Genomic DNA, 13,868 nt, shown 5'->3' with positions numbered 1-13,868 from the left:
TTATGAAATGCATTTGTGGATTTTCAAACGTAGTTATACCATTTTGATTTATATTAACTAATGATAAATGTTTCTATTTTTAGGACAGGGGTGTGGAATATATAGTGACTGCATTGATCGAACAATCTATCTACCTGAAAACTATGCAGGAAACCAAAAGCAAAGCCGAATTTAATTTCTCTGACTTATCCAGCAGTCTGAACAACATACACAACAACAAAAACTATTTTCCAAACACATTTGGCAAAGCATCCCACCTTCATCAGCACAGAGGGAAACAAATTTGCGAAACTGCTGCACCCGTCAAGTCAGCAGCAACTACAGAAATTATTGCAGAATCAGCACTTGCACCGGCATCTGCACCAGTGATTGTGACTCCGATGACCCCACCACCGACACCAGCACTACCAATAATCAATACGCCGCCGGATGAAGTGTTCCTCATCACAGTTTCACCGACGACAGGAAAGCATGAAATTCCAGCTTCTTCGCAGATGGTCGAAGATCTGAAAGATGAGGCACCTCCTATGTTGGACTTAACAACTTCCGACACGATTCAAGATTTGGAACAGACGGAGATCATAAGTACAAATAATGATAGTGGTTTTCATAGTAGCCTTTCTACTGAAATTGAAAAAAACAATAATGGTAATGGTAATAACGCCGAAGTGTTAACAGAAAAGCTACTCTTCGAAGAACTCGCGGAACTAGATAACCCTAAAAGCATCGTTGAGGGAAAAGGATTGACGTTAATATCGGGTGAACTAAACGAACCCTTCAAACAAGAAATCGATGCTACAGAACAGAAAGCCATCAATGACAGTGCTGTGGATGTTAGTTTGCCAAAGGATATAACTGCTAACGTCGAAGAAGACAGTGGTGGTGGAGTTGATTCGGTGTTGTTGAATATCGATGTTAACACTGAAGATGCTAAAAGTCCCAAGAAGGCAAGGTTAGCTAAACAGGACAGTGTTCTGAGTGAGTTTGAAACGTGTATGCCTGAACTTATGCAAATGAATGTTGAACCACAGTTAACAGAACAACAGGACAAAAAGCCAGATCCAATGGAAGAAGATTTACAAGAAGCGTGTGAAGATTATGATGAAGACGAAGTGAGTCTTAAAATTGTTGAAGAAACACTCCAAGTAGATAGGAACATAAATAACAACAGCAAAGATCGTCTCATAACCAAAGATGATACGGAAAGTACAAAACCAATAAAGGCGGAAAACGATGATAGTGCCCCAGCAACACCGTTGGTTCCTGTTAAAAAAGATGAACTTCAACTGTATCTGGAGAAGTCACAAAGGCAGGAAGAAGAAACCAATAATCTAGATAGTTCATTGCATAAAACGAAAGAAGCCGTCAAAGATAACAAGTTAGGTGATATCATTCCAACCATCGAAGGAAGTAAAAAGGAAAGCAATCCGTTGAAAATAGTCGAGGTGGGAACTAAGGATAAACCAGTTTCGCGTTCGTTGGAGAGCACATGTTCCTCAGAATTTGATAGCGCGTTCTTGAGCGGGGATCGTCCACCAGTTTTCCCTAGTGAACGTTCTTTTAGCTCGGAAAGTCTTAACAGTGAAACTTCTGTAGACTCAAATGATTCTAAAAGTAGTTTGAAAATAATTGAATCAAGGTTTGCGACGAGAAATGGAACATTGGAGCGTCAACAATCAAATGCTAACAGGTTTGCTTCGCATATCGATCAGCCGTTGTCGGTGCCCTCGGGTCTTCAGGTCCTAGTTCTATGGAACAATGAAATCAGCAGAAATTCGGCACGTCATTTTGCTGATCTAATAGAGAACACTTCTACAATGGAAATCCTCAATGTTGGAAGTAATTTACTGTGCAATGATTTTATTTCGACTATCAAAACTAGCCTGAAAACTAATAACAGTTTGACGAGTGTGGGACTACAAGGAACCCATTTATCAGATAATGGGGCCAAGGCAATGGCCGAGGTTATTGAGTTTGGCGGAAACTCAACCCTTCAAAGAATTGATTTGCGCAACAATAATGTGTTGGCTACAGGGTTAGATTATTTAAATGAAGCTTTAAAATCTAATCGAAATGTTACCCGAATAGACCTCGACGATGTTCCTCGTAGGATAGTGGTAAGTTGGAACTGTCTATACATATAGTTTTCTAATATGTTTTACCCAACGTTAATCGAATGCGTTACATCAAATATTTTTAGAAATAGTCTAACCATATTGTTTGATTCACACCAACAACAGGTTGCATAGGAAATAACCCCTAGATTTATATTTTCCAGGATAACTCTCTTGATGTCAGCCCAGATTATTCTCGTTTATTGAATAACATTCGTGCCCAGTGTGAGAGAAATAAGCATCCACCAGAAACTTCAGAACCCATCAGTACTTCTATCAAACGCGTGAGATCGTCTGTTCTTAGCGGTCGTAAAATTTCTTTGACATGTACGACATCTATAAGATCAGCGCCGAATACATCGGTGGGTGAAAAGCACCACCATCATCTGCTGGATCCGAGTAAAAAAGGTGCTGGTCGTTTGCGCTCTCCATTACCAAGTCCAATTCCATCACCTGTAGCATCTCCGGTGCCAAGTCCATCGCGCAATAGATTCCAAGTGACACGTGTCGGCGAGCCTGCCGGTATTTCTAGTAGCCTAACCAACATAAGCCATACTACGTCTACCTCGCCTTCGCCATCATCGACAGGCAGCTCGCCGACGCTCTTCTTTGCGGCTAATTCGCGATTTCGTGTTGTGACCGTTGAGGAACCACCGTCATTATCATCCGCACCTTCGTCCGTATCTAATCAGACTACCGCTAGCGGAAGGGTCACAACTACTACTATGTCCCCATCGCCACTTGTAACATGCAGTGGACACCATCTCAGTCGAGCGCCACCAACTAATAGTTGTTCTGCACCTGCATTATCGTCGTTTGGAACCTCTCCAAAGTCTATGTCATCACCGATCGTACACTCGGTTGCGACAAATACAACTTCACCCCTGGCGCTTACCCAACAACAACTACAAATGTCACAACACTTCATACCATCGGGTTCTGTTATAAGTTCCGTTTCAACAACACCAAAAACTAAACATACAAGGTTACCTTCTTCGAGTAGTGTGTTGAACGATTCGGTAATATCTTCTACTTCGATCGAAAGTCCCGATCTTGAGGTCAAAAAATTCATGAGTAGCTCCGCTGGCATAATGCAAAGTGGCACTGGAACAATTAGACCATATTCCGCAGCTATGGATGATAGTTGTTGTTCATCCATTAGCAGCAGCATAGACTCAATCGATAATGCACACTTCAACAACACTTCAATTAGTTCCACGGATGAAAGTTTCGATCTAATTATCAGTTCACCATCATCATCATCGATTTCCATCGGTTCGGTTAGTACCGCTCCACTTGTTAAAACGCTGTCTTCCCAGCAAGAGGATAGCACACTGATTACCGCGCCGCAACAGCGATCTACCCAACGAAGCAAGATTCAGCAAGCCGGGCCGACAGCAATTGCAGTAAAGGACACTCTTCATATTAGTGGCGCTAATTTAGTAAAAACTAAAAACAACAGCTTGTCAAGTTTGGAGATGAGCACTAGTTCACAGGAGTCGTTGTACGACGTACAGGATATATCGTCCATATCTTCTCTCAGTGCTTCGTCGTCCCTTGCATTGGGGACTAATGCTAAGGTCTCACATTCAGCCGTGATCAGTGAAAATTCAAACGATAACACGCTTACGTCGCTGCAGAGTTTGGATAAAGAAAAAACAGGTGAGCTTATATTGTATTTCTATCTGTACGTACATACCTAATAACCTAATTGTTATACAGTAACTATTAAATCACCTGATAAGCCAACACGTGTGAGAAAAACATCTTGGATTGCATCGATTGGAAGCTATCCTAAGGCAGCTGATAGCACATCGTCCATCGTAAACTCAGGTGGTACTAGCGGTACCAATACTTCTACTACTACCACTACTAGTACTGGATACTCTCCAGCAATTGAAAAATTGTTATCGATTTTTAGCCCCAGTAACCTTTTTTCCAGCAAGTCAAGTCCACCGAATTCAGAATGTGGAAACGTTCCATCGATATCGATGGGAGCAACAAACGTTGCAAACAAAGAAAATATCTCTGTCCCGCAACTTCCATCGCGCAAAGAAAGTCCCATGGGTGGATTGTTTCAGTGGACTAACAAATCAAACAAAGACGAGGAAAAGGTACTGAAGGTAAACATTTCGCCGGAGAATACAATTTCTTCAAACCAAGTCCTTCAGGCAAGTCATCAGCAACCATCACCGCAACTGCCAGCATTCAATGTTCAAAACATACCGAGTCAAATTAAGGCCGAAATGAAAGAAAATATTTCGCCAGAAAATACGGTGACCAGTAAATTGATAGTTAACGCATCTTCTCCTCAATCGTCAACTGTGGCCACGGTTACTAGTACTGTTTCTCTACGCCCGAAGGTTGTATTTCACCTAGGAGATGATTATGATGATTCTGAAGACGACATCGACACTCTGACAAGTAAATTCGGTGGTGGGGGTGGTGGAGTTACAGCTACTTCAGTCAGTAGTAATTTGGGCGGCGATTACCACAAATCCCATCACCCGCATCCATCGACATCGATTCTTGGAACGAGCGCCGGTAGTACAACCACCAATAGCAGTGGTATCAGCATCAGTAGTAATATGGCTGAAGGCTCTCCTTTACCACCAGAAACATTACAACAACACTACACTAGTCATCTCGGTCAGCTTGCACGAGACTCGCTGACGACAATGTTTAAAAACCCATCGCTCACGTCCCAGGATTCAATTCGGTCAATGGATTCGTTTACGGAAACGTCGTCAACAGAGCAGGCTTCATCGACGACGACGACGACAACGATTACCAGTAGTAGTAGAAGTTCATCGCCAAAACGTCATCTTCATCAGAATCAACTTCATCATCACTTCTCTCAACTTCATCACCAGCAGCAACAGCATCAGCAACCGCACTCACAAGGTTCCGGAAATAACACCCAAACTCAGTAGCGTACATGGGTTGAAAAAATGTTCACTGTAGAATGGTTAATTTGATTGAAAAAACATGTTGATTGTAAATCTCGAGATGGTACTTTGTATTTTTTTTAAATACGGAAATGTTTCGAGTTGAAACTTTTATTACTTAATGATGCATTCTTTATGATAAAAATAGTTTTTGTTGGCTATTTTAATTTCATTTTAACTGTTTTGGCATTTGTTTCCATAATCACTCCGACTGTTCCAAACTAATCTAAACTGCATATTATGTGGTTATGGTTTTTCACCCAATTTTCTTTTAATTTTGTCTTAATAGAGAAATCAATGTGCCTTCTTTTAAATGAGAATTAAGAAGAAGTTCTGAACGAAAACAGAAAAAAATGATGATCGAATAATGACAAGCTAAGTACTTTAAACAAAACGTACTACTTAATTCTGAAATCTCGGTAAATAGGTACTTAACTATGCGATAGAAATTGTTGTTGCGTCGATGAATTTAGAGCTTTATTGACCGAAAGTGCATTTGGGGCTGATGTAGTGAACTGTTCATATTTTGCACTGTTGATTTTCAGAAATCAGAAATGCAGCTTCAGAGTCGGAGTTTATATAGACATTATTAAAATTATTCCTATCAAACGAAGGACTCGATGTGATAAGATAAACATTTACATCGATTACAGAGGAAGTCATTTTCGAGACACGCCTGCAAAAGATAAAATTCTAAATTTTCCAAAACTATCTGTCCACCGTGGCCCACTAGCATTCAATGGCGATTTCTAGCAATTAAATCAACAGTGGAAAATAGTGAACGAAATAATAAACTCAGAGACTGATTTAACCACACATTTTACCAACAGATCCTTCCGAACTGTTTTTGAAAGTCGCGAAACCCGAATACCGTAAGTTTATTCTAAAGCATCAGATGCCGTAGCGTACGTTTCGAAATATTGAGTGAATGTGTTTGAGATTAATTTGAGCAGTGTGATATCCAAACGAATTGCTTTATGTGGTACAAAACGAAAACTGGCAGGAGACAAACTTAACAGAAACAAAAAGGTGATAGCAAAGGAAAGCGTTAAGGGGGGACAAAACAAAGGCATATGTTAAACTAGAGCGCGATTTGTTGACTGGAAATCTAAATTGGAAGCAAATATGAAACAATCGAGTATTAGGTAAAGAATCGTATCGGCAACACCAGCATGAAGATAAAAGTGATGATAAAACAAAAAAAAACAAAATGTTATAATATATCTTAACACTCAATCAACGCCATTGTGATATTAGTTTATAATCAACACAATTATTTTATTAAGATAAAACACGTGAGTAATACTTTACAGCTAGCAAGAGGAACAAATGAATGAATTGAAAAGAAAATGAGAAGGGCATGTCTGAAGCTTAATTGGGCGAATGAAGAAAGTTTCGGTTCATCGATGAACAATTATTTTTTTGTAATAACTTGAAAAGGAAAAAAAATATCAAAGGAAGCATTTACTAACAAGTTAGCTACTAATTGATTCAAATACTCTATCTATTTTTGGATACCTATTATAAAAAAAATAAAAAACCAATCATAAACACTTTTCTCCCGTTATCGATATTGGATTTATTAGAAAGGATGCCTCTTATGGAACCAATGCCAAAAAATTTAATACTTTGAAACCCTAACTGGCTTAACCAACTTTAGTGATAACATAATTTGTACTGTTTCATATTTATAAAATACATAAATTACCAAAGCGCATTGCAAGTCATGATTTTCATACGAACAACTATCTCAGATTAATGCAATCAACATGTTTTTTTTTATTAATTAATCGTTTGCATTAGAAGTATATAGATTCAGTAAACAAATAGTCCGCTAACTATATGAGATCACGTGTAGGATGTTAGCAAATGCGTCGAGTTTACTGGTACTGGATCAGTTAGTACTTACGATAGGTTTGTACTTCATCTTACGAATCCAACAAAAAAAAAATAGAAGCAGGAGATAAAATTCTTCTGGAGCAGAATAAAGGACACGTCATCATCAACAGTCATTCTCATGCTTTTATTCAAACAACAATACAAACTCATTTGAGCTGCAAATGAAAGTAGGAAAATAGTTCAGCGTTAGTAGAAAATAATCAATAAACCCTAACCAACATTATCCCATATGACTTTAATAAAACATAAAAAAGGAACAGTAATAAAAAGTCGCATACAAATCACACAAAAACTCACACAGTCAGAGTGGCGGCAGTTACCTTATCATTTATCGCAGATTTTATTTTTGTTTTTCGATGAGTTCGCACAACAGCGATGCTAATCGTTTGAGGTACACCTTGCCGGATTGTCCGCTTTCATTCGGACTTGCCCGGATATTTTATTCAAAACTTGGGAAAGTTAAATCAAAATAAACATGAACGACTTTTGCGAACCTAAAAATACGATTTTTCTTCCAGAATTTCATTGAAGAATTCCTTGGTTTAGCCCAGGCATGTCAAACTGGCGTTTTGCATACGGTCCGAGACATCTAGAAATGCGGGTCGCTTAACCCTTATCCGTCCCTGAAATATTTACCAGTTTAAGTTCCTGGAGTGTCAATTTGACACTCCGGCCTAAGACCACTTTACCGCTCTTGTTTCCCAATCGATTTTTACAAAATTTATTTTTATTAAATTTAAATCTTGCGTGAATTTCAGTGCAAGAAAATCTGAGAAATTTCCCGATAGGAAATTTGACAGATGAAAAATTTCGCCGTTCACATATTTAGTTGGGTGCCGATTTAGTCTGGCTACGAATCACCCTACTAAATCAATGACCCGATTTAGTATGCCGATTAATCGGGCTACGCTTGAATATGAAATAGGTGCCATACTAAATCGGCTGATGAGTGAGCTCACACAATTACGTATGATTTAGTAGCACAATAAGTTGATCTACGTTATCAGGGAGGATTGGTCAATTTAGTAGGTTTCGTAGGACTCTATTTAGTTGGCATACTTTAAGCCTATTTAGTATGGAATGGTCATAACTGAATTAGTATTTGACATCTGTGTGTGATGGAGTTCATCGATGGGAAAGCTTGGCCCACGTCAGCACGGAAGGTCTCGTCGGTCATCAGTAATTCGTTGGAGTGGCTAGCGCATTTCTATCGGTTCCATCATGACGACGTTCTACCTGACCAAGTTCCCAGACGTTTGCCGGATATGCCTGAAGCCGTAATAGAAGGTGTTCCTGACTCCGATGGAGGTATCGTTTATGAATTCCGCCGCCCTCACCGTGGGTCAGTTTCTAGATGCAGTGCTTGGATGGCAAGCTTCTTCGCAGGACATGTCGTTTCCAGATCGGCTAAGTTAAAAGATTTCGGCATTCTCATAAGAAAAATCTCCACTGGACTTGCTCTAGTCAAGTCCATACTGCTATTAAATATGGCTTCGCAGGTTTACTTTACTAAATCATGTGACTAATAAACCTTTTTGGTCGGGTGGTTCTATTTTGCGGTAAATCAATCCGACTATTTAATACGATTGGGTAGGGTGGTAGGAAAAGGAATCGATTTTTGAGACCAATCAATTCTGCTATTTAGTCGGATTGAGTTGGGTGGTACGAAGAAAAATCCATTTTCGCGATCAATCAATCCGGCTATTTAGTACGATTGGGTAGGGTGGTAGAAAAAACAATCGATTTTTGAGGCCGATCAAATGCTATTCAGTCGGATTGAGTTGAGTGGTGCGAAGAAAAATCAATTTTTGCTGTCAATCAATCCGGCTATTTAGTACGATTGGGTACGAATATCTCATCAACTTTATCGCCCTACTAATCAAGTGATTTAGTCGGTTCCTACACAATCATGCTACTCATCACCCTATTTGATAGGCCTACGAAATCAGCCTATTAATCGGCTGATGCCCAGCAAAAACTCCCATAAGCGACGTTGCAACAATAGGCCGATTAGTATGAACTAAAATCGGCCGACGCACCCTTCGCGAGCCGACTAAGTATGGTGAATAGTAGGGTGTATTTCCTATCGGGTTAGAATTCGTAAAAAGCCAACTACTACGTAAAAAACAGCTACCTTTGAAAACTCGTCAAAAATTCTGTGTTTTGTGTTTTGGAAAAATGTGAAATGTGCAAAATAACATTTCAATCCTCCTTTCAAAACTTATCTGATATGACTCAAACAGTTGAGTGAAAAGTGCGATTTCACACCACTTTTTTGTGTCCATGATTAAAAAAATAAAAAAATTGAACCCTTGTGTGCAACGTATAGCTTCTAACTTCAGCTTTCTAGAAACCTAAGTGAATATTTTTTTGAGCATTCCGTAGCTGATCTACAGTTTTTTTTCCCTACCTACCTACCTAAGGGTCCTGAGCCAGCATCTTCACTTGCTGCCAGCCAAGGCTTTTGTCAACTGTGCGCATTTCAGTGGCTAGACTACTCCGCCACGAGCTTCTGGGCCTGCCTCTTCTTCGATGCCCATCTGGACTCCAGTCAAGTGCCTCTCTGCCAATCTCGTTTTCATCCATCACCACTTACGTTCCCTTATCTTGATTTCTAGCGCCCTTTGATGCCCCCGGCGATGTAGTTCCACGTTTGAGATCCAGTTGCCAGGCCACCAAACGCGGATAGTATTCCGCAGACAGCGATTCACAAAATTGCAGCTTTCGCGTCGTTATCGCATACGTGCACCAAGTTTCCCATTCGTACAACAATACGGATTTGACGTTTGGGTTGAAGATTCGGATATTTGTTCGTACTGAGATCTGGTGTGAGCGCCAGATGTTTCGGAGACTCGCAAAAGTAAGTCGGGTTTATCTGATCCGGGTCTCGATGTCTTTTTCAATACCACCATCAGGCGTAACCTAGCTGCCAAGATACTGGAACCACTCCACATTCTCAACCTGTTGCCCAGCTACCACGATATTGGAACGAGTTTCTGTGTTGATTCCATCGATTTGGTCTTTCAGACATTGAATTCGGGACCCGCTGCCTTGGAGCTTTCGGTGAGGTCGTCAAGTTTGCTCTGCATGTTTTGTTGTCTTTGGGCGAGCAAAACAATATCGTCAGGCAGGTCAAGGTCGTTCAGTTGCTCCATTTTCGAGGTATTACACAGCAATCCTCAGTTTGGTCTACAGTCAATCGATACAGTCAAGATCTCATCCATTACGATGAGAAAGAGTAGTGGTGATAAGATACATCATTGTCCTTGTCTCAGCAGTTACCGGTATTGGATAAGACAAACACCATCGTGAAGGACCTTACACGAAAATGACTCGTATTGTGCTTCGATGCGATGGACTTATTTCTCTGGGACTGCTCGTCGCCTTAGAGCTGCATGGTTCAGTCGGTGGAATGCTTTTTCGAAATCAACGAACACCAGCAGAAGAGGGTCCTGGAACTCGTTGATTTGTTCCAGTATTATTCGTAGCGTTGTGATGTGGTCCAAACATGATCTTCCGGATCCGAATCCAGCTTGTTGCCGTCGGAGTGTAGCGTCAATCTTCTCCTGGATCACTTTGCAGAGTACTTTGTACATTATGCGGCCCGCATATTCATATGCAATCAATTTTGCAACCCGCATACCCTCATCACGGTTTCACTGGGAGAAAAATTTATTTTTTGGAAATTAGCATCGCTAATTTTTGCACCATTCGAAAGCCCTTTCATTTGAGCCCAAATTTGAAACAATCCATCGGGGGATCTACACACTACCAAAAAAATCTGTAAAATTACATCACATATGATGTAAATAAAAAGAAGCATCATATATTACGGAGTATTCAGTGTCAGTTGGAAATTACACGCCAGTAAAATTTTGCAACTTGTAAAATAAAAAATTATGTAAAATTAGCAACGTGTAAAATAAAAATGATGTAAATTATAAAATCACTGAATATTGGAAGAAAAACTTTCCAATTGGATTTTTGTTTTGTTTTATTTAATATGATTCAATATGATTCAATACTGGAATTTTCTCGTCTCTTAGTAAAAATAGAAATCCTTCTATAATTAATACAATTCATTTTATTTGGAGACAAATTATTTTAATCACACACATAAGTTTTATTACTTTTATTTTCTTCCACGACGTACCGGATCCAAAGTTGAGCAACGTGGATCCGCTTCCTAAACCGCACCCCTGCTTCTCGAAGATCTCCGGGAACCATCAAAACCGATTAACTTACTCGCGCGCGGGAAAAATACTTTGGCGCACGACTTGACTTAACAGTTTTTCTCACATTTGTCTGTTCCTGTTCTTCACAGTTTATAATTTTACATGCCATTATCACGTTCAGTGTATTGTAATATTTCATGTCGTGTAATTTTAAGAAATTTCCAATTCAGTGTTGTTGATTATTTTGTGTGACCAAAAAAAAGTTTTAAAATTACATCACATATGATGGAACAAAAAAGAAGCATCACAGATGATGGAATTTTCAGGGCGAGTTGAATGTTACACGTCTATAAACTTCAACAGACGTGTAAAATTTGAAAGACATGTAAAATATTAAGACGTGTAATATTTAATTCGCACTGAAAATTCCGTCGTATGTGATGCTTCTTTTTATTTACATCATATGTGATGTAAATTTACATCAAATATTCGCGTTCCGTGTCAAGTAATATTTGTGTCATACAAATTCAGTGCTTTTAAGGATTCAACTTTTTTTAATTTGTAAATTTACATCAATAAATCGCGTTCCACGTCATGTAATGATACAGCTTTTCAATTTCAGTGTTGTTAAGGATTCAGATTTTTTTTCTGTGTAGCTCTTATCATCAGTTTATGGTAAAATGGCGAAATTTTAAAATTGGGTTGGTTAAATACCAACAGCGTGACTTGAATTACTTAAATCCATACATTTATCAATAAGGTTCTATTTTAAATTATAGATAACTGATAACCCATTTTCATCATTTTCTTACCGCTAAGCACAGCAATAATGCTGCACATAGAAACAAAAACCAAATATAAAATCTGGTTAAAACGAAAGCATGGTGAAAAATTTAAAAAATCACAGAATCATCCTGTTTATAGATAAAAGATTAGGGCCACCCTCATAACGAAGCGTCTTGAAGTGTGTCACTATACAATGTTTAATTTGTTGAACAACAAAGGGTTCATTAGATATGTTGAAATTGTCCATCCAAACCATACTGTTGGTATAAGATCGAAGACAAGTGTAAATCTTAGCTAAGATTCCCAGTGGCCCCTTTTCCGCACTACGAGAAAACACGTTTCCAATGCTCCTAGAATACCCAAAGCAAAAATCCCACCTTATTTTTTCAACCCCATACACCATACAGCACCAAAAGTCAGCCTCCTCTCCCAATAGTTAGATATATTTTTTTCTGTAAATAAAAAAAAACAGTAGTGTTTACTAAACGTATACGTTGAAAACTGTGTCTTCTTTCATATAATTCACATTAATCCTTGATCGTCTCGGAGAAAAGAATGTTCAATAGAAAAAAAAACCGATTTAACCCTCATCCGCACTATGTTTCGTTACCCAATTTGACACTCCAAGCTAAAATCGTTATAACTCTTTTCATATCTAACCGATTACAACGAAACTTATATCACTAGAAACCTTGTAATGTCAGTAAAATATGTTTGGAACATTATATACAGCTGTAGCTACTAGTTTTCTCGTTATTCAGCAGGATAGAAAAAACATGCCTCAGAAAAATTATTGCAGCTCATGCATTACAAACTCAAAAAAATATCTATCTTATGCATATGAAAGCATAACTTAGGTCTATATAATGAAGTCAAGAAATATTTTTTTTATAGTTTTTTAATGAAAAGGTCACAAAAAGTTAAAAAAGTGGTCTGAAAAACCTACTTTTCATTCGATTACTAGTAAAGACTGTTTGAGGGGTGCTAAAGTTTAAAAAAAATATGACTACAAAGTTTATTCCAATTCTAACATTTTGTTGTATTTAGATTATTGATACAACGAAAAATGAATTTACTACAATTTTTCAAAGTTGACTACTTTATGCGATTTTTTTTTCATATTGGAATTTCATCTCTTTTTTAAATTCAGCGTTAGGTTGCACCCGGATTTTCAGTGCTTTCTCGCCGTTTGAAGCAATTAAAACTATATCCGTTGGAAAGGGAATTTTATTTACATTCCAATGAGGTGCATCGAATTGCGCTGTGAGATTTCACAAAAATATGAAAATTATAAACGTAAAATCATTCCTGAATTTCTAGAACCGCAAGCAGAACGTATTTGTTTGCTCTCCGAGTCCAACGGTGGGAGGTGAAACAAACACGTTCTGCTGGGCAAGTTCTGCTTGTGGTTCTAGACATTCAGGAATGATTTTACGTTTATAATTTTCATATTTTTGTGAAATCTCACAGCGTAAACTGTTTCACCTTATTAGAATGTAGATTAAATTTCCTTTTCAATGGATATACTTTTGATTGGCTCAAACAAAGCAAAAGCACTGAAAATCCGGGTACAACTTGACGGTGAACCACAAAAACGGATGAAATTCCAATTTGTAAAAAAAATGCGCAAAGTAGTCAACTTTGAAAAATTCCAGTAAATTCAATATTTGTTACATCAAGAATCTAAAGACAACAAATTGTTAGAATTATAATAAATTTTGTAGTCATGTTTTTTCAAAAACTCTACCATCGCTCAAACATTTTTTCACTATCAATCAAATGAAAAGTAGCGTTTTCAGACCAACTTTTTGAACTTTTTGTGACCCTTTCATTAAAAAAAATTTAAAAAATATTTCTTGACTTCATGATATAGAAATTAACTTCAGCTTTCATATGCACAAAGCAAATTATTTTTGAATGTATATATGAACTACAGCAGTTTTCCT

The 13,868-nt window shown here is 38.2% G+C and overlaps 1 protein-coding gene across 5 annotated transcripts in view; it reads left to right on the top strand.

Annotated features, from left to right (window-relative positions):
* The window catches only part of LOC129739811 (serine-rich adhesin for platelets), a 52,480-nt gene extending 40,068 nt beyond the window's left edge, over positions 1-12,412 (top strand). For all 5 annotated transcript variants that reach the window (XM_055731338.1, XM_055731333.1, XM_055731336.1 and 2 more), the window contains 3 exons: positions 84-2,117; positions 2,279-3,776; positions 3,837-12,412. In XM_055731338.1, coding sequence (XP_055587313.1) covers positions 84-2,117; positions 2,279-3,776; positions 3,837-5,047 — 4,743 coding nt within the window. In that variant the 3' untranslated portion in view covers positions 5,048-12,412. The remainder of the gene's footprint in view (positions 1-83; positions 2,118-2,278; positions 3,777-3,836) is intronic.
* Positions 12,413-13,868: the final 1,456 nt, after the last annotated feature.

Source organism: Uranotaenia lowii, chromosome 1 (genome assembly GCF_029784155.1).
Source record: "Uranotaenia lowii strain MFRU-FL chromosome 1, ASM2978415v1, whole genome shotgun sequence".
In the NCBI taxonomy this organism is placed as follows: domain Eukaryota; kingdom Metazoa; phylum Arthropoda; class Insecta; order Diptera; family Culicidae; genus Uranotaenia; species Uranotaenia lowii.
This window is presented reverse-complemented; position numbering and strand designations above follow the sequence as displayed.